Here is a 19,746-nt window from a genome sequence, read left to right as displayed (position 1 = left end):
CCATTTCTGCAAAATAAATTAAAGTTAAAAAAAAAAAAAAAAAAAAAACACAGATTTATAAGTAACTCCTCCTTACCAATAAGTCTTCAATATTCTAAACTACTGGATAGTTCGACTTTAAATATATTGACTTTGCAAGCAAGTAAAAATATTATTTTCTCATTAATGAGAGTTGGCTCAGTTGATAAAATCCGTGCCTTGTGTGTCGCCTCATCAAGGTTCAAGTCTCTTTGCTAGCAGTCTTCAACGTGTGATTTGTAAATTTTAACGTAAATCCATACATGTGCAGATGACAATTAGATGGTACGTGTAAGTTATTTCGACTCAAAGTTATAAATATATCCTGACTCTAACGAGGAGAGTAATAAGATAACGTCACGTCATAAGTTACCATGTACGTTATCGGGAAACATGACCACGTCAAAACTACTGATGGTATGTTCATTAGTGTTAGTAATGTGAACAACATACTCAAAGCCAGTAATGTAGCCACATACTTATCGACATTCAATGATCGGACAAGCCAACTTATTAGACGGCGTGAAATTTATATCCATTTTCACCCATGAATTAATTAAAATTAGAGATGGACACCAGAATCCAAATAAAGTTGGGTCCCTGTCCCAGTCCACTTCCCAGTTCCTACTTTATTGCTCTTCAATCTTTACGTGGGCATACCTCTCTCTCTCTCTCTCTCTCTCTCTCTCTCTCTCTAGATCTGCTGCTAAATAAAATCCAACTCCCACTCTCACTTCCCACTCATCTCTCTGAGCAGCCTCAGCTCTCTGCTTTCTGCAAAAATGGCTCAGAAGACGTTTTTCTACTTGGCCTTTTTCTCAGCATTCTTCACACTCACTTCACTCTCCCGCACCCTACCCGAATCCGAAACCGCCACCTTCCTCGACGTCTCCGCCTCCCTCCGCCAAGCCCACGCCGTCCTATCCTTCGACCCCGAATCCCTTAAGCCCCTGGAGTCCCAATCCCAGGAATCCCGACCCCTTAACTCCTCCGCCTTATCCCTCCGGCTCCACCCCCGGGACGCCCTCTTCAATTCCCAGCACAAGGACTACAAATCCCTCACCCGCACCAGACTCTACCGCGACTCGGCCCGAGTCCACTCGCTCCACAGCAAGCTCCAGCTGGCACTCCAGGGGATCAAAAAATCGGATCTCGAGCCCATGCACGCCGAGATCCTACCCCAGGACCTCTCCACCCCCGTCGTCTCCGGCGTCAGCCAGGGCAGCGGAGAGTACTTCTCCCGGATTGGCGTCGGGACACCGGCGAAGTCGTTCTACATGGTTCCAGACACCGGCAGCGACGTCAACTGGCTCCAGTGCGACCCCTGCTCCGACTGCTACCAGCAATCCGACCCTGTTTTCAACCCCGCCGGATCCTCCAGCTACAGCCAGCTCACGTGCGACGCGCCGCAATGCCAGGCCCTCCAGGTGTCCGCCTGCCGCACCAATAAGTGCCTCTATCAGGTGTCGTACGGCGACGGGTCCTACACCGTCGGCGATTACGTCACCGAAACGCTGTCGTTTGGTAACTCGGGCTCGATTAACAAAATCGCGCTGGGATGCGGACACGATAATGAGGGATTATTTGTCGGGGCTGCCGGATTACTCGGCCTCGGCGGTGGGCCCCTCTCACTTACCTCACAGTTCAAAGCGTCGTCGTTTTCGTACTGTTTGGTGAACCGCGACTCGTCCGCGTCGTCGACTCTGGAGTTCAACTCCGCCCCACCGGCAGACTCGGTCACGGCGCCGTTACTTCAGAGCGGAAAAGTCAGCACGTTTTACTACGTGGGCCTCACCGGATTCAGCGTCGGCGGTCAGCCGGTCTCCGTCCCGCCGTCGCTCTTCGCAGTGGACGAGTCCGGAAACGGCGGGATCATCGTCGACTCGGGAACATCCATAACTCGGTTGCAGTCTCAGGCGTACAACTCGCTCCGCGACGCGTTCAAGAGATTTACTCGTGACCTGCCGACTGCGAGCAGCTTCGCGCTGTTCGACACGTGCTACGACCTGTCGTCGCGGACCAGGGTGCAGGTCCCAACGGTGGCGTTTCAGTTTTCCGGCGGGAAGTCTTTGAGCCTTCCCGCGAAGAACTACTTGATTCCTGTGGACTCCGCGGGGACGTTTTGCTTCGCTTTCGCACCGACGTCGTCGTCGCTGTCTATCATTGGGAACGTCCAGCAGCAAGGGACACGTGTCAGCTACGATTTGGCGAACAAACGCGTGGGATTCTCGCCAAATAAATGTTAAGAAAAGTTTAAAAACGTAGGGTCGGACTCGGGTTGTTTAGGTATTAGGTTCGGATCGTGACATGAAATTATTGTGCAACTAGCTGTTTATCCCTCGTAAATTTGATAAATGATAAAGAAGGTGATCGTAAAGTTGTTGCGGTATTGTATGATACTGAAATACGAATGCTGTATAACTAGTTCAAATGTCATAAAGTTGCATCTACTTCCATATAATAATAAGCAACACTACCAATTCACGGATGTGATATAATTAGTTTACGTATTATAATATGAACGACAAATTAATTCATGGACAAAGTATAGTATAACTAGTGTATCTATTATAGCATGAGTAGGTCACGTGGCTGTACGTAGTACTATAACTAAAAAACATTAAACCGAGATTGTGTTTAGTACTACTAATAAGAAACATTAACGTAGTTGTGGATTAGTTATATCATCTGACTGATTAAGTGTCAACTTTGTAAATGTATTTTAGTATTATACAATAATGTAGCAGTGTGATACGTATTAATTGGTCTCGAAAATAACATATACAGAGGACAGGTGGGATATTTAATGTATGTATACGTATAGGTGAGAGGTGGACGAGAGTGGGGGACATCCATCTACTATACATAAATTTTGAGTAGAGTGTCTTTTTCTTAGGGTTTTTAGCCGAGAAATATGGTTGAATTGTTGGTGCGGGTTTTAAATGAGTTCATAAAACATATTTGAGTATAAAAAAAACGATTAGATATACCAAATGTTTTAATATAATTAATTAATTTTTTTATTTAAATATCTGACCAATTGTATGGTTACGTTTAGTGTTCCAAACTGTATTTCAGGCAAGTTGATAAATCTCTCATATTTAAGAGCTATTAATAGGCCATACGATAATACCAAAAGTGGGGATACGTCGTAACAGGCCTGCATGTGTGCCACGTGGAATTGTTTTGGTATGATATTTTGGTGGCGTCGTGTCCCTCTCTGAATCTCTGTTTTTGCATGTGATTTTTGGAGCGTTAGCTAATAAACGATCTTACTGGCAAGAAATTTTTAGAGTGCCAGAAACAGGTTCAGTATGTAAAGTTTTATAGTATAATTGGTTGAATTTTTTTCAGAAGTCACAGAGGAAGGATAGGAAAAAGCTAATCATTTGTAAGAAGAGATTTTTTTAGTACGTTGGAAATACAGTTTGATAGACTAAGTGTAATAATATGATTGGTTGAATTTTTTTCTCTTCAAATTTCCAAACAATTATATTATTACACTTGATGTACCGAATCGTGTTTCCAACGCACTAAAAAATCTCTTCTTACAAATGATTAGCTTTTTTCTATCCTTCGTCTGTGACTTCTGGTGGGGTTATAGATCACATGGATCGTAGGCTCCACTTTCGGAAGTGGACGACAACGTAGGTAGATAAGCTCCTATGGAAGTAGTGGAAGACAACGTCCTCTTGGCTCCTGTGGAAGTAGTGGAAGACAACGTCCTCCGATAGAAACCTCACGCTACTGATTTACGTGTTACAATGTTCATTAACGACAAAGTTGATTAGTGATACTTCGTGGTTTAGCATATCTTGGAGACTTGGAACGTGTTGTGTGATTGGCGGGGAAAATGTGCATATGACATCATGTTATTGAGCGAGAACGTCACAAAAATAGTTCTTCCGTTTTATGTAAATTGTTCCCGTAATGTCGGCAAGCTGGTCTTTATCTGGTTGGGGCATCGACGAATGGGAGTGCATCTTGTTGATATATGCCCAACCCAACTTAGATTATGTTAATCACGGTTGAACAGGTTATATGTAATATTATTGAATTAGGGTTCGTTTGGAAGTGTTTAAAATGATAAAATGTTTCGGGTTTTAAAAGCACTTAAAGTGCTTCTTGTAAAAAACACCAGTTATGTGCTTTTTCCAAGATTCAGTTGTACATTTACTAAAGATTGGTTTCAAAAATATTTTCACAAAAAAAACGTTTTCTGTCATTTTAAAAACAATTCAAACAAAACCTTATTTTTCCTATTTAGAAGTCAGAAGTTGGAAAATTAATTACTTTTTGCAAGAAAAATAACTATTTCTTAATTAGTATTATTTTGATGATTAATTAGTGAAATAGAGATTAAGGAAATAGTCAAAGTACCCAGATATTATGAAAGAATCAGGATTAAAACCCTATAGAAATTTGGTATACCCTACCTAGCTTTTCATTATAGCCATCTAAATGCCATAAAATTTAGGTGAAATACAATTATACGAGGGTCCCAAGACCCCAGCAGAGAAAACCCTAGTGTGGAGATGTTTTATTCAAGCAACATTCTAATTTAATTAAAACTACAAGAAAGCTTTTCGAACTTAATTACAAAGAAAAAACATAGTGTTATACTCAACGGAATGAGATTCGACTTGAATCTCTGTGTCCAAAGTCTGCGGATGAGAGATCCGGACCGTTCAATATTTGAGTGTTTTTGTAAAGTGGGTCAATTGGAATGAAATAATGATGGCCGTAAGACTAAAATGAAGTCGTCCGGATATCTCCGTTCGCAAAGTCTAGACATAGAGATCCGGAGTATATCTCAATCCATATTCAACTTTCTTACATTCAGTTACGGAAGCATCTATATGTTAAAAAAGAACAGTAGTTTGCATCACGAGATTCATGACAAACTTTTCACCAGTAGATGTTGGAACCCAGCACATAGATTTGAAAGGGATGAAGTAGAAAACATAGGTCAAACCACAAGTCTTACAAAAGGTAGGTGAGCGTGCCAAAGACTCATGAAATTACCTGGACCTCTTCACATAAGAATAATTTAAGTAGAAAGGGTTCACCTTCAACGTAATGTCTCAATCAAATAATGCATTGCTATGAGTAAATTTTCTTCACACGACGTTACATTATTGGACAGGAATGCTGTTGTGAACCTGTTCTACGTAAATTTTTCTCCACCTAAACCCTTCAATGTCATGGCTTTAATTAAGGTGAAAACCCAAAACGTTGGAAAAAGCATTTAAATAGCTAAAATTTATTTGATAAGAAAAGATTCAGACTACATAAATTGCATAGATCCAAGATATGTAAAACAGAAAAAATGGGAAAAATAAAACAGCGACAATGAACTTCTGATAAAATTACAAGTATGCTAATTCTCAGAGTATGATCGTTCTTATCAAATGTATAGCTGCAGCTGCACCTTCAGCGAAAGGACGTTGGAACCACTCTGGACTGCATAATTCCTATGGAGGCTCTGTATAAATCTTCAGCTAGCGTTTGTGAGTCGGCGTCACCACCAGAAAACAATGAATGCAATGATGGTTCGCCAAATTGAGAAACCTTGAAATAATACGAGTCTCAAGATAACAAACGAAGCAATTTAACCGCATTGTTCCAAGGGTTTGGCACTATTAACAAAAGTTGCGCTTTTGTTGAACCCCTCAAGCAAAAGAATACGCACCGCTTCTACACCTTCTTGAAACGTAAAATTCAGCTGAAAAGTATTTCTAGTAGTTAGAATCACCAATGCAATCTATACATAAGCCTCTCTAGAGGTTGCATTAGAAACTTTACAAACCTCCTGTTGTTCTTGTTTAGTAAATGGACGAAGAACAAAGTTGACAGGATCCATTTTCCCAGGAGGGCGTCCAATGCCTATACAAATTTCACCAATTTAATGACAAAAGTAACATATGAAGTTCTTTTTCCTTAATGTGTAATACATAAAGAAGTACTAGAGAAACACTTTTGGTGGTCTAGGGAAAGTACCGATTCTTAAACGAGGAAAATCTCGACTCCCCTTAAAGTGATCAATGACACTCCTCATCCTGCAAGAGAAAGCATATGATAGGAACCAATCAAGAATCATTATGCCATTTTGAATTCTATTTCCCTTTACTTATTGAGTTAAATCTAACAGAAAAACTACTATATTAGCAACAACAAACTACTATGGTGGCATTGTATAATTACCCATTGTGTCCTCCATGTCCACCTTTCGGCAACATCCGCAGTTTTCCAAAGGGAAGATCTAGATCATCAAATATCTGAAAACGGGAACCACAAACTTGGAGCATGGTAGAGAAACAGGACACTCTGACTCGGGGAGGGAAAATGAGAGAGAGAGAGAGAGATAAAATAGTAGTGATTAAGTAAAGGAGAGAAACTGCACCACAAGTACTTGCTTCAATGGAATCTTGTAATACGACACAATGGATCCAACCTTCAACAGAAGAGTCCAATTATCAACCAATTATCACCGAAACATATAAAAGCATCAAGACAAATTTTGAGATAGTTTACTTACAGACTCACCGCTTTTATTCATGTAAGTTTGTGGTTTGGCAAATATAACCGGAACATCCCCAATAAGACCTGGAGAACATGAAAACAAAGCTCAATGAAGATTATAACTTTCCCTAACAACTTGGAATCTTGAAAACAAAGTAAAGAACTATTCATCCGTAAGCTCCATAAAGTAGCCATAAACTCATAACAGCATGAGATTGTAAATGGTCGAGACATACGAAAGATATATGCAGAACATTATGCGAGAGTGAACGTGATAGAACAATGTTAGCGAATACAGTTGCGGTTTGGAAAGAAACACAACCAACATAACTCTCCAAGTGCAGATAATCATCCGTAATCAAACGATATTTCACCAAGTGCAGATAATCACACAATCAACATAACAAAACTTCTCCAAATGGAATCTTGTAAATTTGAAATAGATAACTAAATTTAAGCAAACAAACCTTTTCCAACAAGGGCTTTGAAAGAAACACTGCTCATAGGTATCCCTTCAGCTTCAGCAATGGCATCCACCATCTCAAAACCCACCTGCGAAAACATCACCACCATAAATTGCAAGCTTTAGATTTCAAAAATTACGAAATATGAGCAATTGGGTTATCAAATAACAAGATTTAACACAAGTATAAGGATCAAAGTATTGAACTTTGTGTGTCAATTCGAAAGAGGGGCCGTACGGACATTGTGGCGGGTGCTGTTGTACTTCTTCCCGGGGTTTCCGAGGCCGACGATGAGCCACGGCTGCTTGGGGGGCGTCTTGGCTTCCACAACCGCCGTTTCCGGCGCGGCAGAGGGAGATTGCGATGACGAGAATTGGGCCATTATCCAAAGCGACGGAGATTGAATTAGGGGTTTTGAGAAGCCGAAGCAGCGGTGGCAATTGGGGAAGCGGACGGTGGCGATGGATGATAGGGAAGCAGCAACGTTCATATTTCTTGTTTAATTTGCCGAGGGTTTTGAGGAATAGAGGTATAAACCCTCCTGCTAAAAGGCGAGGAAGAAGATGAGGGGAAAGCCGCTCAGCCGCGGGCTTTTAGATTTTAGAATTTACCAATTGAAAATTGGGGAAATTAATCAAATAAATAAAAGTATTGATTTCATTTTTTGACAAAATAAAAAATGTAGATATAGTTTTACACTTAAGAGAAAAATAGCAATCCGTTTTACACTTTGATCCTTCAAACTTATTTCTTTTTTCCGAACGATATGGAAATGGGGACTTGAAAAGAAAAAAATTCGGGTCTAAAAATAAACAGATCATATCACTCCTACAAGATCATATAAATTCACATAAATTTCTAGTTCATAAAAATGCACATCTTCCCTAATAATGAATGAAAAATGAATGTCTAAACCGGTTTAATTTTCATTCATCATTAAGGTTGATTACGGAATGCATTATCTTCCTCTAAAATCATTAGACTGGAAGTGAAACGCTTCAAGAAGACTCATTATCTTTTGTAACTTTGTTGAAGCCATAAAAGATGAAATTAGAGGCCTTGCGATTTTAAGAACCAAAGATGTTATATAGAAAAAATCAATGTAATTTGGAATTCATATGATGGAGCCTAGAAATACAACTTTTTTCTTTGTTTTCAATTTTGCTTTTTTGGGTACATTTTTACAATGGGAAGAGGAACATCAGATGAACTGATCAATCCAGCACGGCAAGCTTCTGATATTCTTCCCCAGAAATGGCTGCTTCCATGACAAGGTCCGGGCGAACCTCTCCCTCGTTGTCCAAGAACAGCTTCATCAAATTCTTGGAGAAGCCACTCAACAATGCCACTCCTGGTTGGTTGCTCGGCATTGGCGTAGAATTCGAATGCCTCAGATTCCAGAAGATAATCTGCGGCACCGCATTCCCATACCCTTTCTCAGTATACTTCCTCTGTATAGCCTGGTAATCAGTCTCCCAAGGCCCGCTAGTTGAAGCCTGATCAAACTCCATGTCGCTAAACACGAAGATCCTCTTTATCATCTGCTCTGGCTTCAATTTCCCGTTCACCGCCACTTGGAGAATCAAATCAAACACCTTTTGGAAATTCGTGTTGCATCCCCATTCCATCGTCCTTATAAAGTTGCACTTGGAGCTTAGATCATGGCCTTGTATCTGATGCAGCTGAGGGTTGTGACTGAAAGTGATGACATTCCCCTTCCATGGCTCATCAATCAGTTCGGACACCAACAATCCCAAAGCCACGGAAACCTCCATCGGGGTCCCATTCATGCTGCCGGAGACGTCACACACAGCCAAACAGTTCTTCATCTTCCCTTGCTTCAACAGATCATCCACTATTCTCTTCCATTGAAGCTCGGCCACCTGACCGCCATCTCCATGATTCAGAGACTCTATGATCTCGTGCGGAAGCAGAGCACCCGCAGCAATAGTGGACTTTCCTGCCTTAACATCCGCCAAATACTTCTTAAACCTCTCCTCATCGTGCTTCAAGAATTTCTCCTTGTAAAACTTCATGGCCACAGAGGCCACTCGGTTGTAAGGAATCAAACCCCACTGATTAGCACCGATATAAACCTCTGGCAACTCCAACACCTTCCTCAGCGGCACCAACACCTCCTTCCTCAGCCGGTCTCTCACTCTGTACGCATAATGTGCCTCCTCAACCCCTTCGTACTCCAGGTACGATTCTCTCGGGAAAACCTTCTTGGCAATGCTTTCGCACAACAGAGTGGCCTTATCGAAGGAGGAATCAATTGAAGGGCACCACTTGGCTGCCAGGCTGATCTTCTTGTACTGATTGGCCTTGAAATTTTCCATATCGGACTTCAAACACTCTGCGAAAAGGTCCGAAACCCTCTTGTACAGAAATCGGAAATCAGGGTCACGCTCGTACCTTACAATGGCTTTCTTGGCCATGGCAGCCTTCTTCTCCTTCCTCAAAACGCTCGCATTTTCCTTCTCTGATTGTGCCATTTCCTTTGCCATTTGTATCCTTGCCTCTTTAGATTGCCCATCCCCTCGACCATATTTTCTATTACTTGACCTGCGGCCGTGGCCGCCGCTGAATGGTGGTTTCAGACCCCACGGGTGCTGATGTGGTGCTGAATAGCCACCGTATGGTGAAGGTGAAGGTGGTGCTGAATAGAATGGTGAATTACCGTAGGTTGATGGTGGCGGTTCATAGTGTAAAGGCCGACCGTGGCCTCGCATCCTCCTACCCCTCCTAGTTCGACCCGCCCCGCTTTTCCTGATATTCCACTCTGCCTTTTGCTTCTTTCTCACGTCTTCTCCTTCTAGAAGGCGGTACAGGATCTCCGGCAGGTCCTTAAAGTACCCAAACTCGGCGAAGGATGCGACGTTGCAGGCGAGGGTTTTGGGGTGGTATTTGTGGAGCCAAAACGCCGCCGTGTAGAACCCCTCCTTGTCGGACTTTCCGGTTCCCCGCACGCCGCGGAGGTTGCAGATGAGCTTGAGGGTGGTCAGATCGTCGTGTGCCCAGGTGAGCGGGAGCTGGGTGTTGAAATAAGAGGCGGGGGTGGTGGGCACGACGTGGAAGAAGAAATCGACGCAGGGGTTGCCGGAGTTAAGGAACGTGGGGGCGCCGTTCTTGGTGTATCCCATCGGAAGTGCAATCACCGGAACCTTGGCCGCGTCGTTGTAATTAGCAACCATAAGGTCGACGAATGGGTTGCCGGATGGGGCTACTGGTTGTGCTTGGGGTGGTGGGGTTGGGGCCCTGAGCTCCGGAGGACCGAGGAGACTTGGAGGAGCCATTGGTGGTATGGGATTGTACGAAATTGGGGTTTTGCAGAGGGAGCTTTTGGGATGTGATCTGATCGATGGGTGGATCGACTGATGGGTTTTTGGAGGTTCGCGATGTGAGTTTATATAGAATGAGCGTTACTTGGGCTCCAAGGATTTTTAAAGATCAACAACGAAACCGACCGACTTTGTACTTTTCTAAGGAAAGTAAACGCATTCAAAGATTTAAAATTCGTACAATAAAAGATAAGAGTATCTGTAACCTTTTAAATTGTATTATATCTTTTGTCGCTGCCAGCAGTATTTTACTAATTTGTGCACAAATTAATTTGCCCCTACATGAGCGTGGTTCAATTTGACTTGGCAATCGACTTTAAAAAGTGGCAAACAGCATTATAGCAAAGTATACTTTTATAGGTTTATTACAGGAAGGCAGATTCTCTACCCTCCCATTTTCCGTGCCCTCCTATTTTATGTGATCACGATTAAGCCACGTTAACATTTTATATTATTTTTTATAGGGATAATAAAATAAAAATGAATAGTAATATAAAATATTGACGTGGCTTAACCGTGACCACACAAACAGAGGGCACAGGAAGTGAGAGGGCAGAGAATCTGCCTCCTTATTACAGTTGTTCAACCTAGTTAAGAATTGTCCTTAGAAAAGTATAAACATGACTAATAATAGTATTATGGAACCAAGTAAAAACTAAGAATTTTATTATTTGACCAAAACAAACTAAGAATCAAAATCGATTTTAATGCAAGTTTTCTAATTACAAAAAAGTTGGAATGTTGAATGTGTTTTGGAGTTTTGTAATGGTTTTTTTTTTTTTTTTTTTTTTTTTTTTTAATTCACAACCTTCAGTTTGTTTAAAACACTCTACAATTAAAATTTCTCGGAACAATTTCAGCTTTACCTTTTTTTGTTTAAAACATACATATTGTCATCCAAATTATCAAGTAAGTTTAATGATCTAAATATATCAAATAAATATGTCTCGAATAAACATTTGAATAACTAAATAATCTTCGTTTTAAATAATTTTTTTTTTCAAATCCCTCATTTGTTAATTTTAATAGGGAAACACGCATGAAGAAATAGAAATGGAGCAAAATCACATCTTAATTATGAGTCTTGGAGCCCAAGTAACCTAGCTCCTATAAAAGAGGGGTAAATATCATGTCACCTCCTCCTCATGTCACAAGATCAGCAGCGGCTGCTCCTCCAACCCTTCTTCTTGGTCCTCCAGAGCTCCGATCCTCCGCCACCAGTTCCACCCTAGAATTACAATGTACCCGACCCAGTAACCCCTTCGTAGACCTCATGGTCAACAATTTCAACGACACTGTAATCACGCTAAACTCTCTTCCTTTGGAAGGACAGAGAACAATTCGCCCACCTATCTCTCCTCCGGCAATCCCTGCCTCGATTTCTTCTTCCACGTCGTACCCGACACCCCGGCCTCGTACATCTGCCAACAGCTTCCCATGGCTTGGTCCCACGATCCCCTAACAACCCTCAAGCTCATTTGCAACCTCCGTGGGGGTCCGTGGCACGGGGAAGTCTGATAGGGAAAGTTTCTACACGGCAGCCTATTGGCTATTCCACAACCACCCAAAAACCCTAGGTTGTAACGTTGCATCCTTTGCAGAGTTCGGGTATTTCAAAGACCTCATCGAGATTATGTACAGGGTTTTGGAAGGCCCCGACGTGAGGGAGGTCCAAAAGGCCAAGTGGTTGCGATGGAAAGAGCGGTCGGTCGGAGTTGCAGCCGCACCGGCAGCGGTGCGGTTGGAATACTAAGACTAATTACACGATGACATCAGCTCCCCCTCCCGCTCAATCAGAAATGAAAATGATTGCAACGGAGAGAGAGAGAAATTGAGAAAGGAAAAACCAAAAGAGAAGACCGTCGCCATGACGAAGAAGGCTATCGAGACTTATGAGCGAGACCCAGAGTTTCAGTTCCTACACGAGCGGGTTTCAGATCTCTTTGTGGAGTGCTTGAAGACTGATATTGATTCCCTGAAAGATATGTCATCCTCTTCAAAGTAAAAGGAGATAACCTTAGCGGCGAAGTGGTGCCCTTCCCTCAACGCCTCATTCGATCGCTCCACGCTGCTCTGTGAGAGCATTGCAAGGACCTTTTCCCGAGAGAATCATACCCTGAATACCCAGGAATGGAGGAGGAAGAGTGAAGACAATTTTATGTATATATCATATCTGAAATAGTTTACAAGATCAACTATAAATAGGAGAGGAATACAAAAGAAAAGAAAGTGGAGGAATGGTGCGGACAGAAATGGCAGCTCACAAGCATGTGCAGCTCAGCAAGCATGTGTGCTCCAGTGGAGGAATGATGAGGAGCATGAGTGAAGACATGGCAGCTCAGGAAGCATGAGTCCTCCACTATCTCTAACTTAAACTAATACTAGCTTTACATGATATTGTTCTTAAATAAGCCCTAGCCGAAAGTAAGATGACAACCAGACAAACCCTACTAACAACCCACCAACTTCAATACTCCCCCTCAAGCTGGATCGAGAGTTCTTCTGGATCCAAGCTTGAAGAGAAGACGATCAAGTTGTGCAGAAGGCAGAAGCTTGGTGAACACATCGGCAAGTTGATCACTGGAACGAACAAATACAGTTTGTAATAGCTTGGACTGAACTTGGTTGCGAACGAAATGACAGTCAACCTCAATGTGCTTTGTGCGTTCATGGAAAACGGGGTTGGCAGCAATATGCATTGCTGCTTGATTGTCACAATGAAGAAGAATTGGTTTGGAGGAGATGATTTCAAGATCATGTAGCAACCTTTTTAGCCAAATTAATTCGCATGCAGTCGATGCCATTGCACGGTACTCAGCTTCTGCGCTTGACCGAGCTACAACAGATTGCTTTTTGCTCTTCCACGTAACGAGGTTACCACCAACAAGAGTGCAGTAACCAGTTGTGGATTTGCGATCAAGGACATTGCCTGCCCAATCAGAGTCTGTGTATCCTTCAATGGTGAAGTGTCCGTTGTTTTGCATGAAAATCCCAGTAGATATTGAGCTTTTCAAGTATCGAAGGATCCTTTTAACTAGTTGTAAATGATGAGATGAGGGAGAATGCATGAACTGGCTTACAAAGCTAACAGCATAAGCAATGTCAGGTCGAGTTATAGTCAAATAGATAAGTTTTCCTACCAACCTTTGATACTCCGATGCATTTTCAAGTTGGATGCCTGAGGTTTCATCCTTGAAATTTGTTGGTAGTGGTGTTTTGGCAGGCTTGCAATGCACCATATTTGCTTCTTCTAAAAGATCTAGAACGTACTTTTGTTGAGTTAGAAACAAACCAGTGGGAGATTGATCCATTTCGATTCCAAGAAAGTAGCGAAGTCTGCCAAGATCTTTGATTTTGAATGTTGAATGTAATGTGGCTTTGAGAGCATCTATTTCTTCTGGATTGTCTCCCGTGACAATAAGATCATCAACATAAACAAGTACCACCAATCTTCCATGCGTACCAATCCTAGTGAACATTGAAGAATCTGCATTGCTTCGTTTAAAGCCAGATGACATAAGGACAGAACTAAGTTTTGAGTACCAAGCCCTGGGAGATTGCTTGAGACCGTAAATAGCCTTGTGAAGCTTGCAGGCTATTCCTTGTTCCTTCTCTCGTTCATGACCAGGTGGTAGTCGCATGTATACCTCTTCTTCTAACTCTCCATGTAGGAAGGCATTTTTTACATCCATTTGATGTAGAGACCAGTTTGAATTGATGGCCACCGAAAGAAGTACTCTAACCGTGTTCATCTTTGCCACAGGAGCAAAGGTTTCTTTGTAATCTACTCCGAAGGTTTGTGTGAAGCCCCTTGCAACTAACCTTGCCTTGTGCCGCTCTATGTTTCCATCTGAGTGAAATTTTGTCTTATAAATCCATCTTGCCCCAACCACACGTTGACCTTTTGGCAGAGAAACAATGCTCCAAGTTTGATTTTCATCAAGTGCCTTCAGTTCTTCAAGCATGGCTTGCCTCCATACAGGAGATTGGTGTGCCTCTTCGAATGATCGAGGCTCAGAATTGTGGGATAACTTGGTTACAAAGACAGCATGAGATGGAGAGCTCTTGCTATGAAAAACCATTTGTCCACTAGGATGTCTAGGCGTGTAGATTTCAAAATCATCAAGCCTGGCTGGAGGTTGTCTGTTTCGAGAAGGATTCCTTCGTGGAGGAGGAGATTGTTCAAGTTGAGGCTCTCTCCTTTCGAGAATGACTTCTTCATTGACTTCTTCCATACTTTCAGGAGCTGGCTCTATCTCAACAGCTTCATTTTGCGGTGTTGACAGCCTTGTATCATCAAGAAAGAGAGGGGTAGGGAACACTTCATGTGAGAGCTCCCCCTGAGGTTCATCATCATGCATTTGAAAGAAAGAGTGAGTTTCATCAAAACGCACATCCCTGGATACACATACCTTTCTGGTCTTAGAGTCGTAGCATTTGTATCCCTTTTGGGAAGTTGAGTAACCTACAAATGCACATTTGATAGCCCTTGGATCAAGTTTATCTCGGTGATTAGTTTGAATGTGCACATAGCATACACATCCAAACACACGGAGATGACTTATGTCAATTTCTCTCCCCTTGAGAATTTGGTAAGGGGATTTGAACTTCAAGATTCTACTAGGAAGGCGATTGATGATGTATGCAGCGGTTTGTATAGCTTGAGACCAGAATTTCTTTGGAACTTTTGCTTGTAACATTAGTGATCGTGTTTTTTCAAGCAAGTCTCGGTTCTTTCTTTCTGAAATGCCATTTTGTTGTGGCGTTCCTACACAACTTGTTTGTTGCAAAATTCCATGCTCACTTAAGTAAGTTGTCATGTTTTTGGAAGTGTACTCAGACCCATTATCAGACCTTAAGATGCCAATTTTAGAGTTAAAATGATTTTGAATTAATTTATGAAAATTTTTGAAACACTGGAAAGCTTCATGCTTGAATTTAAGTAAATACACAAAAGTAGTTCTAGAGAAATCATCAATGAACGAAATGTAAAATCTGTAACCATCAAAGGACTCTAAGGTGGCAGGTCCCCAAATGTCAGAATGGATTATTTCAAAAGCTTTGGTAGCTCTAGAGAGAGAGTGGGGAAAGGGTAACCTGGTGAACTTAGATTTTTGACAAACTTCACAATCTGGAATCACTTTACAGAAACTAGGAAAAAGAAAAGACATAACATGTGAAGAAGGGTGAGCTAATCTCATGTGCCACAGCTGCTCCTTGTTTACAGTGCTTGAGTTTACGTAGAAACCTTTTTGGAAACTTGAAGAGATTTTGACATAGTACAGTCCATTGAGGAAGAACCCTTTACCAATCGTTTCCTTCGAAACTTGGTCCTGGAAAATCACATAGTGAGTTGAAAAAATTGCATGACAATTTAGCAAATGTGTTATTTTTCCTACTGACAATAGTTTGAAAGGAAAAGAAGGGACATGCATGACAGGAGATTCCTTTTGACTCGAGAAAATTTTGAGTTTCCCTCTGCCTACTATACGAACTTTGGTGCCATTAGCTACGGAGACAAAAGAAGGAGTGGAGAAGTTTTGAAAATCATTTAGTAAAGATGCATCGTTAGTCATGTGATCTGAAGCTCCTGAGTCAACTATCCAAAAATCACAACTTCTACTAAGTTCCAAAGCAGTGGAGATAGTTGCAATAATACCTGGCATGTCATTTTGTGACACTGAGTTTGATTGTTCGAGGAAGCCAGCAAACTTGCCGAGCATGGCTGAAGGAGTTTCATGATTTGTTGCTCCTTGTTTCTGTTGCAAGAAGTTAGCAAATTCATTTATGAGAGCAATGGGACTGGAGGAAGAGTTTATCACATTATTGGAGACATTGTCGCAAATAAGATTTCCCTTAGGAGTGTAGGCAGGCTTCATTTGGTTTCTTGGTGCTCTTCCATCGTCATTGAACTTAGGTTTAAGTTCTGGATAAAGAATCCAGCACTTCTCTTTTATGTGTCCAATACCTGTACGACCTATCTTCACACAGTGAGAACACTTTAAGTCTGGTCGTTTTCCCTTGTATGGTCTGGAGAAGTTGAAGGCTCTTGCTTCTGATGGCCTAAAATTTGATTCTCCAACAACCATGTCTGCGTTCATGGCCTTCTTTCTTACTTCTTCACGTTGAATAACGTTGTAGGCCATCTGTAAAGTGGGAAGTTCAGGTGTCATTAAGAGATGGCTTCTGAGGTCTTCATAATCTGGTCCAATGCTGGCAAGCAACTGGAACACTTTGTCGTCTTCAGCACGCTTTAAAAGAATGGTTGTGTCCGTGGTATGAGGTCTGTAGAGATCCAATTCATTCCATTTGGCCTTCAAGTTGCCAAGATGTTGAACAAAAGAGAGATTTCCCTGTTGTAATTCCGTAAGATCTTTCTTCAGCTGAAAGACTCGCGCAGCATTGTTTAGATCTCCATACATGTCTCGTACGGAATTCCAAAGTTGGTGAGATGATACTGAGTAGCTGAAAATCTCAGCCATCTTTGGTTCCATAGAGTTTAACAGCCAAGACATGATGAGTTGATCTTGGGATACCCATGCTGCATAATCCGGTGCAGTTGTTTCGGGGATGATGTCATCCTTTTGAATGAATGGAAGCTTTCCACGTCCTCCAAGAGCGAGAGAAATAGCTCGTGACCAAGGCAGGTAGTTGAATTCGTTTAGAAGCACAGAGCTCAAACGTTGAATTGGATTGGTATCCATGGTTTCGTTTTTTGAAATTTTTTCTGCTGGTATGGCCATAATGGCTCAACTGGTTTGGATTTGGTGGGTGTTTTTTTTCCGGAAGAACACAGAAGCAGGTCCAAGAGGAATCACTGCTCTGATACCATGAAGACAATTTTATGTATATATCATATCTGAAATAGTTTACAAGATCAACTATAAATAGGAGAGGAATACAAAAGAAAAGAAAGTGGAGGAATGGTGCGGACAGAAATGGCAGCTCACAAGCATGTGCAGCTCAGCAAGCATGTGTGCTCCAATGGAGGAATGATGAGGAGCATGAGTGAAGACATGGCAGCTCAGGAAGCATGAGTCCTCCACTATCTCTAACTTAAACTAATACTAGCTTTACATGATATTGTTCTTAAATAAGCCCTAGCCGAAAGTAAGATGACAACCAGACAAACCCTACTAACAACCCACCAACTTCAATAAAGAGTACTTGCACAAAGTCAGGCACCGGCTGAGGAAGGAGATTTTGGTGCCTTTGAGGAAGGCCATGGATTTGCCTGAGATTTACATAGCTGCCAAACAGTGGGACTCAATTTCTTACAACCGAGTGGCATCCGTGGCCATGAAACGTTATAAGGGTAAGTTTTTGGAGCATGACGGAGAGCGGTTCAAGAAGTATTTAGAGGATGTGAAAGCCAGCAAGGCCAAGATTGCCGCCGGTGGATTGCTGCCGCATGAGATCGTAGCCCAGCTCAATATTGGCAACTATTATGGTCAAGTTTGTGCGGAAGAGGATTATGAAGTGGCTTCACTTCAATGGCAGAGAATGGTTGATGATTTGCTAAAGTAGGGCAAGATGAAGAACTGCTTAGCTGTGTGTGACGTGTCTGAAAGTATGGTTGGAAGGTCTGGAAGCATGGGTGGATGGTCCGGAACCGGAAGTATGTATGGTATCTCGACCTATCTAGACACATTCCGTGACAATGCGAGTCCAATGGACGTGTTGGTGGCGCTGTGACTTTTGGTGTCTGAATTGAACGATGAGCCATGGAAAGGAAAGATTATCACTTTCAGTCGGCAGCCTCAACTGCATTTGATAAAAGGGGATGATCTTCGGTCTAAGTGAAAGTTTATTAGGGAGATGGAATGGGGTATGAACACGGATTTCCAGAAGGTGTTTGATTTGATTCTTCAAGTGGCTGTGAATGGGAGATTGAAGCGAGAGCATATGATCAAAATGATCTTCGTGTTCAGCGACATGGAGTTCGATCAGGCTTCGAGTAATAGCTGGGAAACTGATTATGAGGCAATACAAAGAAAGTTTAAGGAAAAAGAGTACGAGGAAGCGGTGCCACAGATTGTGTTTTGGAATCTGAGGCACTCGAGTTCTACACCGGTGTCTGATACACGACGAGGGGTGTTGAGTGGCTACTCCAAGAATTTGATGAAGCTGTTCTTGAATTACGAGGGGGAAGTTCACCCGGAGCTTATCATGGAACTAGCCATCTCCGGCAAAGAGTATCAGAGTCTGACTGTGGTAGATTGATATTTGAAGGCGTAGCAGTGTTCCGTCATCATTTGTTTGAAGATTGTTTGCAATTTGAAAATAAAAATGTATATGAAAATAATGAATCAAGAAAATTCCTAGTTAGGCCTTCAAGATAGTTAATTTCCAATTTCAACTATATATGGTGTTATTTGGTCTTCTCTTTATTTTCTGTGAACTTTCAGGATCATCACGTGCCAACGAACCATAAGTACTGCAAACACTCCTAACCACTTGGGTTACACGCAAACACCCCCTTGTATTGTATTGTAACTGTTGATCAAGTTATACTTCTCTTGTTATGTGCATTGACAGAGTGGTTATCAATAATTCTATTTCCAAGGCTTTGATCAATCTCGAACAGATTAGAATTCAAGTAAATTATCATATGAACTCAACAACTTCAGCAATGAAATTCCACTTGCAGGTCGTGACTCGTGATTGGAGAATGGAAAATTGAAGAACCTAGAAGGAAGCCGGAGCTAGTTCTCTTACTCTAACGGGTCAGTGGTGCCCTGCGTGACAGATGGAGGTGCAGGATTTCTACTTGTTCATTTTCTGAGCATTGGCGACATCACCTGTGCAACATATATATATATATATATATATGTTATAAACTTCTTACTTAAGTGTGATTATGTGAATCTTAAATTAGATTTAATTCTAATTATTCTTCCTTATTATGACTTGTATTCCTTGGAGAAGAAGGATTTCTTCTCTCTTATTACTATAAATAAAGGCACTGCAATAACACATCCTCTACACAACCCTACAACCTCATCTCTCTCTATATTTTCTATGTGCCGCCGGCCCCCTCTCCTTGTCACGTGTCAGTTAAATAAATGTCACATGTCAGTTAAATATAGGTCACAACACGTTATTAACATGCTCCTATTGCGCTTAGAAATCTGAAATTTTTCATTAGTACCAACAAAACCAAGCATATTATGTTGAGGCTAAATATAAGCCTGCTTCGATGACTGAGATTCAGTTTCATCAAGGGAAAAACACCACACTAGGGTGAATTGAGGAGATGGCAAATTCATGACTGATATTGAGGAATTGGGCTCCAAGATGTTATTGGTACACGAGGTGGTACATTACATGTTATTATACAAATTGTAGGATATGTGTGTTAAAAAAGTTAATAACTTAAAAAATAAATTTCCCACCACTTA

At 41.7% G+C, this 19,746-nt stretch overlaps 3 protein-coding genes and 1 pseudogene across 3 annotated transcripts; 2 read left to right on the top strand and 2 right to left on the bottom strand.

The window, feature by feature from the left end:
* Positions 1-617: 617 nt before the first annotated feature.
* Positions 618-2,395, top strand: ASPG1 (Eukaryotic aspartyl protease family protein). The gene has a single exon (XM_068449432.2). It carries the CDS (start codon positions 801-803, stop codon positions 2,262-2,264), a length of 1,464 nt encoding a protein of 487 aa, XP_068305533.2. The 5' UTR covers positions 618-800; the 3' UTR covers positions 2,265-2,395.
* Positions 2,396-5,265: 2,870 nt separating this feature from the next.
* On the bottom strand, positions 5,266-7,818 carry LOC137711433 (peptidyl-tRNA hydrolase, chloroplastic). Its single transcript, XM_068450676.2, has 8 exons — positions 7,246-7,818; positions 7,008-7,092; positions 6,557-6,624; positions 6,422-6,472; positions 6,223-6,296; positions 6,019-6,077; positions 5,828-5,904; positions 5,266-5,743 (listed from the first exon to the last, which is right to left on the bottom strand). The coding sequence occupies exons 1-8, from the start codon at positions 7,492-7,494 to the stop codon at positions 5,630-5,632; spliced, it is 777 nt and encodes a 258-aa protein (XP_068306777.2). The 5' UTR covers positions 7,495-7,818; the 3' UTR covers positions 5,266-5,629.
* Positions 7,819-8,069: 251 nt separating this feature from the next.
* LOC137709686 (uncharacterized) lies at positions 8,070-10,379 on the bottom strand. Its single transcript, XM_068448672.2, has one exon. The coding sequence runs from the start codon at positions 10,298-10,300 to the stop codon at positions 8,219-8,221; it is 2,082 nt and encodes a 693-aa protein (XP_068304773.2). The 5' UTR covers positions 10,301-10,379; the 3' UTR covers positions 8,070-8,218.
* Positions 10,380-11,474: 1,095 nt separating this feature from the next.
* Positions 11,475-18,568, top strand: LOC137710235 (uncharacterized; annotated as a pseudogene).
* Positions 18,569-19,746: the final 1,178 nt, after the last annotated feature.

Source organism: Pyrus communis, chromosome 6 (assembly GCF_041283825.1).
Source record: "Pyrus communis isolate YQ-2024b chromosome 6, ASM4128382v1, whole genome shotgun sequence".
Taxonomy (NCBI): Eukaryota; Viridiplantae; Streptophyta; class Magnoliopsida; order Rosales; family Rosaceae; genus Pyrus; species Pyrus communis.
Note: the sequence above shows the minus strand (reverse complement) of the source record. Positions and strands in the feature narration are given on the sequence as shown.

Coding starts and splice junctions, on each gene's coding strand:
- LOC137709686 (XM_068448672.2), bottom strand. CDS start 10,300: ATGGCTCCTCCAAGTCTCCTCGGTCCTCCGGAGCTCAGGGCCCCAACC.
- ASPG1 (XM_068449432.2), top strand. CDS start 801: ATGGCTCAGAAGACGTTTTTCTACTTGGCCTTTTTCTCAGCATTCTTC.
- LOC137711433 (XM_068450676.2), bottom strand. CDS start 7,494: ATGAACGTTGCTGCTTCCCTATCATCCATCGCCACCGTCCGCTTCCCC. Junction 6,625..7,007: donor CAAAGCCCTTGTTGGAAAAG/GTTTGTTTGCTT, acceptor CATGTTCTCCAG/GTCTTATTGGGGATGTTCCG. Junction 5,905..6,018: donor TTTTCCTCGTTTAAGAATCG/GTACTTTCCCTA, acceptor AAATTTGTATAG/GCATTGGACGCCCTCCTGGG.